The 7,069-nt window shown below is 40.8% G+C and overlaps 1 protein-coding gene across 1 annotated transcript in view; it reads right to left on the bottom strand.

Annotated features, from left to right (window-relative positions):
- Positions 1-5,962: 5,962 nt before the first annotated feature.
- Positions 5,963-7,069, bottom strand: part of LOC123508099 — a 55,477-nt gene continuing 54,370 nt past the window's right edge. The window contains exon 3 of the mRNA XM_045261552.1: positions 5,963-7,006. Within this exon, the coding sequence (XP_045117487.1) occupies positions 6,611-7,006 (396 nt within the window). The 3' untranslated portion in view covers positions 5,963-6,610. The remainder of the gene's footprint in view (positions 7,007-7,069) is intronic.

The raw sequence follows: 7,069 nt of genomic DNA on the forward strand, positions 1-7,069 counted from the left end.
GAAACAAAGAGAGATGGAAAAGCAAGGAAGAAAGAAGACCTTGCCGACTGAGGACCAGACGTTATTTTTAACATAGTGTGAGATGCTCATGGTCCTGACAGGGCAATACAAATTCATCTCAGTCTGTACAGCTGTGAAAATTAATCACCCCAACAGCAGGTGATAAAACGCAGGAAATTATCAGCGCGACTGCAATAATTATTTCTCTTTTATAACTTTGGGCAGCTGACGTGACGCTGAGCGCTGAGCAGGCCACTTCATTAACATTCCTGTGATCCAGGCAGCAGGGAGAACGACCAGGCATCACTACCCACACCAAGTAATACAGAGCTCTAGCGCATCCTTCCCCCTCCCATCAGTGGTAACACTTCGTATTGCATAATTCACCTTTGGCATAATTATGGTGTTTTAATTTTTACTCACCACCGCCTGAAAACATTCGTTAGTAACGATAACTTTGCTTTTCAGCTAATCAACGCTTTTATTTTGACGTCATGAGAAAAAAGTAATTATACAGAGCAAAGTACAAATAACTCATTATGCAAATAAATACAAAAATGTCCCAATGTTTGGAGCAAATTATAAATAAAAATATTTTGCCTCATAGTACAGAAAAAAGAAAACTATTTTGTTATACACATTTGAACAACATTTCCGTTATATAGATAAAAGAAGAAATTACTCATTATATTGATCAAGATCTTCCTCCATTGTACATATGAAAATAAAAATGTTCTCATTATGAAAAACAATATAAGCGCGGTGCCTCATTGATTAACAAGACACTGTTCCTTTCTAGTTTGAAGGACAACAAACACCAAGTATGAGGCAAAGTCTGTGTCGCCAGAGGAGAATGGAGAGAGGGAAGAGACTCGCAATAAGAGACACTCATACTCATCACGTAATAGTGCCAAAGGGAGCGAGGAGTGACGCCAAACACCTTCCATTCTTGCAACTACAGCGAATGAAGACCTCGGCTGTCCCTCCAACCATAATTTGGGTGAGCAGGAGGCACCAGTATTGAACAGTTTAGTGTGTGTTCGTGCATAGATAATAACTTGACACATGGTAACTTTTGACAGGGTTAAGCAGGCGATAACACAAGACAGGGAGAACTTACTGCAACTACCGCGGCCGTATCCTGAAGACTTGCAGTAGAATAATTTACTGTTAAGTAGCTTGTCCCTTCCCTGGAGAAAAGATTAGCCACCCAACCAGACAATGTAGCACACGAGGCGCCATTCTTCCTGACACTGCCGCCACCTGAGTCCTGACTTAGAAACACGGCCAGGACCTGAGGGAGGTTGTCAGGTGGACGGAAACATTCAGAAACTATTTCCTACATACACATGAACACACCTTCCCTTCTCTCTTTCTGCCTTTCTTCCTTATTCAGACCATCTATTTTTCATCCTTTTCTTTAACTCTTTTTATCTTTTCCCTCATCCCTCCTCGCCTTCTCTCTTTTTCATTAACACATTCACCTCAATATTTTGCGTTGCTTATTATAAACATATGAACAGGACACACACACACACACACACACACACACACACACACACACACACACACATGGCTTCTGAAGTACAAAAATCGTATCATTCATCATATAACCACTCCTATATTTACTACCAACTAATAAGAACTTAACTATCAATCAGCTAACAAACACTCTGCACACAGTTTCTTAATTATCTAATCAAAGAGGACGCAGCCAATGCCATAGCGACGATTAATATTTACCCACGTTATATACCACATCCTCAACACCCAAGGGTAAGCAGGTGGCCAAAGGTAAACTAATTTCACTTCCATTGCCGGAAATAATTATAAAAGCTGAATTGGAAAATGCCTTTTGGTAATTTAGTACCAGTACTGGTGTGTGTGTGTGTGTGTGTGTGTGTGTGTGTGTGTGTGTGTGTGTGTGTGTGTGTGTGTGTGTGTGGAAGGGTGCATATGTGTGTGTGTGTGTGTGTGTGTGGAAGGGTGCATATGTGTGTGTGTGTGTGTGTGTGTGTGTGTGTGTGTGTGTGTGTGTGTGTGTGTGTGTGTGTGTGTGTGTGTGTGTGTGTGTGTGTGTGTGTGTGTGTGTGTGTGTGTGTGTGTGTGTGTGTGTGTGTGTGTGTGTGTGTGTGTGTGTGTGTGTGTGTGTGTGTGTGTGTGTGTGTGTGTGTGTGTGTGTGTGTGTGTGTGTGTGTGTGTGTGTGTGTGTGTGTGTGTGTGTGTGTGTGTGTGTGTCATAAAGGTCCTTTGGAATGCGGTCTACGATTCATGTTTTGATCTACAACAAGAAGAAAATATACTTTTTTTTTTTTATTCTCAAGAGATAAGGAAAACACTTGTCTTAGTTTCGAGAGACTGTCTGGTTAGAGAATCTGAAACATGAGTGGGGTGTCTGCTCGAGTGTCAAAGCTCCTGTCCTGACTCAACAAGGTACTTTACGTTCAAGTACACGTGGTACAGCACACTTCATTCCGGCATAAACAATGTTTCCATGTGCGACCTGTGCTCCCTTCCGTGATTTATTTACTGCTTAGCATCTGAGTATCCAAAGAACCCTTCAGATGTTAGCTAAAGGGTTTTGCAATGAGATCCCTGGCTTGTGATAGCACCGGGCTGAAAAACTCGTCATGCACCAGACAATGGCAGGACGAGGGAGTGACAGGCCTCACTTCATAACAGTGGCTAGGGCGCGGTGTGTGGCAGGTTACTGTTCATGGCGAGCCGTGTGAGGCACAGCAAGGTTGCCTCGTCACTGCTCTCACGTCCACGGGACTGCTGGGGGCAGACCCTTGGGGAGGAAGGGTTCGTCCTGGTGCCTGTGCAGATAAATAAACTAAAATGGAGTAAAGATATCACTACGCCTGCCACGTTATCGTGGAATGGTATCGTTATCGTGGAAACTTGCAGCGTTATCACGGAAACCCGTATCGTTAACGTGGAAAAATCGCATCGTTATCGTGAAATCGATCATTATCGTGGAAACTCGCATCATTATCGTGGAAACTTCCATCGCTATCGTTAAAATTCTCATTGTTATCGTGGAATGGCATCGTTAACGTGGAAACTCGCATGGTTTTCGTGGAAACTCGCATCGTTATCGTGGAAATTCGCATCGTTATCGTGGAAACTCGCATCGTTATCATGGAAACTCGCTTTTTTATTTTCGTCACGCGCACCGTAATCATTGATATTTATTTATATATTTATCTAGATTTATTTTCATTATTTCGGTTAACTTAGTTCATAACTCATATGATAATATATCCAGCAGCACAAGTCCTCTATGACAAAAAAGTCCGGCAAAGCTCGATACTTCTTGTAATACATATTGTGTAATTTCGGGAGATGAAGTAGCTACATACTATTCCCATCAGTATGAAACTGTTATAATTGCTTAAATTTTGACATTTCATTTGAAAGAGGAACTGAGAACCTTATCATTGACGCTATAATGTACTTGTAACATTATTCATAATTCAAGTATTGCCTCTGCCTCTAGTTACTAGTACGTTTCATTGTCTCTTTGTTTCGTAATTGTTGATGTGTTTATCATTGTTATCACTGTTATCTTTATTAACTCAATTTTCTTAAATGTACGTATATATAGAATATTCTATTTAAGCTATAATGAATGAAGGAAACATGTAGATCGCATACCAAAGCAGAATTTGATTCCGGTAATCAAATTAGCTGTGTAGATCACATACCAAAGTAGTACCGTAAAATAATAATAATAATAATAATAATAATAATAATAATAATAATAATAACAACAATAATAATGATAACAATAACATACGGCTTATTAGGAAATTGCAGTACATACATACATATGGGTCGGTCCGTAAGTGTGTGTGTGTGTGTGTGCGTGTGTGTGTGTGTGTGTGTGTGTTCCCATATCATTCTGGGATATGTACTACGTAGATCAGTAAAAAAAATGAGAGGAGAGTAGATAGAAAATCAAATTAAAGCATGGAAGAATATAAAGACAAACATGACAGTTAAACATTATATATCATTTTTCATACACTCATATTTATACCTTCATATACAAAAAAGTTATACATTAATCAGTCCACTCTAATACACAATCGTACATTGGGTATACATATGCATATAATACTACATATACATATACAAAAGTCCGAGTTTTCATTATACATTTGAACATACATTATCTTCATTCATTAATTTTCATAAGTATCAAATCATCGAGAAAATCAAAACGAACGAAACATAGAGAAAAAACTAAACACCAGTGGAGAGAGAGAGAGAGAGAGAGAGAGAGAGAGAGAGAGAGAGAGAGAGAGAGAGAGAGAGAGAGAGAGAGAGAGAGAGAGAGAGAGAGAGAGAGAGAGAGAGCTTGCATTGCTACACATTCGATACAAAATAATGAAAATAGTGCATACTTCCAAAACTAAAAAATGACTACTTGGCTGATCGCGAAATTGACTAAAACACGCATTTCAACAAATCACTCAGGTAGGAAGTTAATCTTTTCATCATCTTACACGCTTTGGCTACAATGATGTCGTTCTTTCGCTTCGCCATCTTGTTTTTGTGGAATTTCCTTATGAAACACCTAGATTATGCAGCATTTCACGAGGAAGCAGGGTATGAGTAAACATATTTCAGTGGTAAGGTGTTATTGCTGCATTTATACACACACACACACTCTCTCTCTCTCTCTCTCTCTCTCTCTCTCTCGTTTACTTGTTTTCAGCCACCTGCATGAGCCGTATCATGTATAGAACTTTTAAATATTAGCTTTTATAAATATACATTGTAGTACGGTAAAACAGGCCTGTACCTTTTAGATAATTATTTATTTTATTGGCAAAGTGTTTTAGTTTCGTGTGTGTGTGTGTGTGTGTGTGTGTGTGTGTGTGTGTGTGTGTGTGTGTGTGTGTGTGTGTGTGTGTGTGTGTGTGTGTGTGTGTGTGTGTTTTGCATTAATTAAAACTTTTCCATCTAATAATATTCCTGCTATATATATACAATTAATTTTTTTCTCTCTATATATATGGAAATAAAAATACGTGTGTGTATATTCCGATACGTGGAGGATGAAAAATAAACAATTATGTAAAAATATCATTCCACGGAAACTTCCTCATTACTAGAATCATTAGTATGAAAAAATGCATGAGATATTTATATCGAAGGAATTAAAGAACAAAAATAAACGAAGAGACATAACGATGGCTAGATAAATACATACATACCTTCATAGATACATAAGCAGGTGTACAGATGGACCGATAGATAGATAGATAGATAGATAGATATATATGGATAGATAGGTAGGTAGGTAGGTAGGTAGGTAGGTAGGTCTATGCCTAAATAAACAAATTCATAAACTATTCCATTCTTAGTAAATAAAAAATCCAGATTGTGAATACAAAAACATAAAATTCAACTAAAAAAAAATATATAAACCAGAAAAATAAAACGAGAAACAAACGGAACGAAGACAGACATCTCTCAGATCCACAAAACAAACACACACACCAGCACGCCGTCAAACACAAATCGTACAGGATCTAAAACTATTTAACTCTAAATTTCCCGAGCGAGCGAGCGAGCGAGTTGGAATCAGGCTTGGCAACGAGACATCTTTAATTTAACTTTGTGTGGATTTGCGTTCACGTGGAATGAATCTGTCTTGGCGGGAGGGACAGTCTGAGCTGGGAGTTGTTTCATTGCTACTCTGTGTCATTATTCCCCAGCAGGCGGTGTTCAGCTGACGGAGTGTGGAAAAGAGGTAAGAGAAGAGAAGGGAGTGAATAAAAAAAATCTGGAAAAAAGTTAACACGGAGGGATGAAGGAGTGGATAAAGGAGAAGGGAGAGTAAGATAAATGAAATGGAATGAACTAAATTGGAAAGAAAGAAATATAAAGAAACCGTAATACAATGGAGGGAGAGGAAGGAGAGTGCAAAATAGGGAGAGATGGAAAAATAGAAAGATACATAGAGCAGGCGATACAAAAAAAAAAAGAAAGAGGGAAAGAGAAGTGAAAACCAAACCTTCACAGAATAAGATACAATGCAGGTAACTCAATACATATGAAAGAAAACCACGGGTGGGAGAACACAGGAACGCCCTCCCATTCGTGTCAGACGTTTAGTCGAACACCTTTCTCAAGATGCCTATTCTAGTCCAATGACACTTATACTAGGATTACTAACAGTACAACTACTACTACTACTACTGCCGCCACCACCACCACCACCACCACCACCACCACCACTACTACTACTACTACTACTACTACTACTACTACCATCATCACTAGCATCACTGCAATACTCAGATGTAAGTCTACATCGCGAGAGGTCATACACTTGCACTGTATTGTACAATTGATGCCTTTGTTGCCTCAAATGTGTGCCCAAGTCAGCTAGGAAGGAAAGGTTACAGGGAGCAAAAGACAAAGGAGAGCTGATGTGTAGGAACGACCAGCGCCCCTCATGAGCTCTGTGTGTGTAGAAGTGTGGGTGGGAGTGGTAGACAAAGTGACTACAGAACAGCCGAGGAGTCTAAGTGACAGTTTTAAGTAACTGCCCGTTCATGGGGTCAGCAGAACGTGACGGAGCAACACCACATCACACACTGGTACTGCAACACTCGCCCTCCACGTTTCCGTCCTCCTCAACCACCATCAGGAGCGGCGACCGCGAGGCCGCCGCGAGAGGGATGGCAGCTTCCTCGTCGTCGTCGCTGGAATCTCCGTCATCGTGGGAGCAGCTGCAGCAGGACACACACTCCACAAGGGCGGTGGTGGTGGCAGTGACGGTGCAGTCGATGTTTCTGTCTTGCTGCACGATGAGGATCACGCCCAGCAGGTAGAGAGTCACCACCGCCACCACGTACCAATGGCCGTACCTCTGGGCATTCACGTGTAGTTTCATCAGCTGCTCGTTGATAATAACCTGATAGGGCGTGGCGCTGGCGTTGTCCCGACACTGGCACCGCAGTTCCGCGACACTCACGCCCTCCATCTGCAATATATGGCTGTTCAGCCGCTCGACCTTCTCCTCGCCTCAAGTGCATGCCAAGCACCT

This window comes from Portunus trituberculatus, chromosome 24 (assembly GCF_017591435.1).
Source record: "Portunus trituberculatus isolate SZX2019 chromosome 24, ASM1759143v1, whole genome shotgun sequence".
NCBI classification, from domain to species: Eukaryota; Metazoa; Arthropoda; class Malacostraca; order Decapoda; family Portunidae; genus Portunus; species Portunus trituberculatus.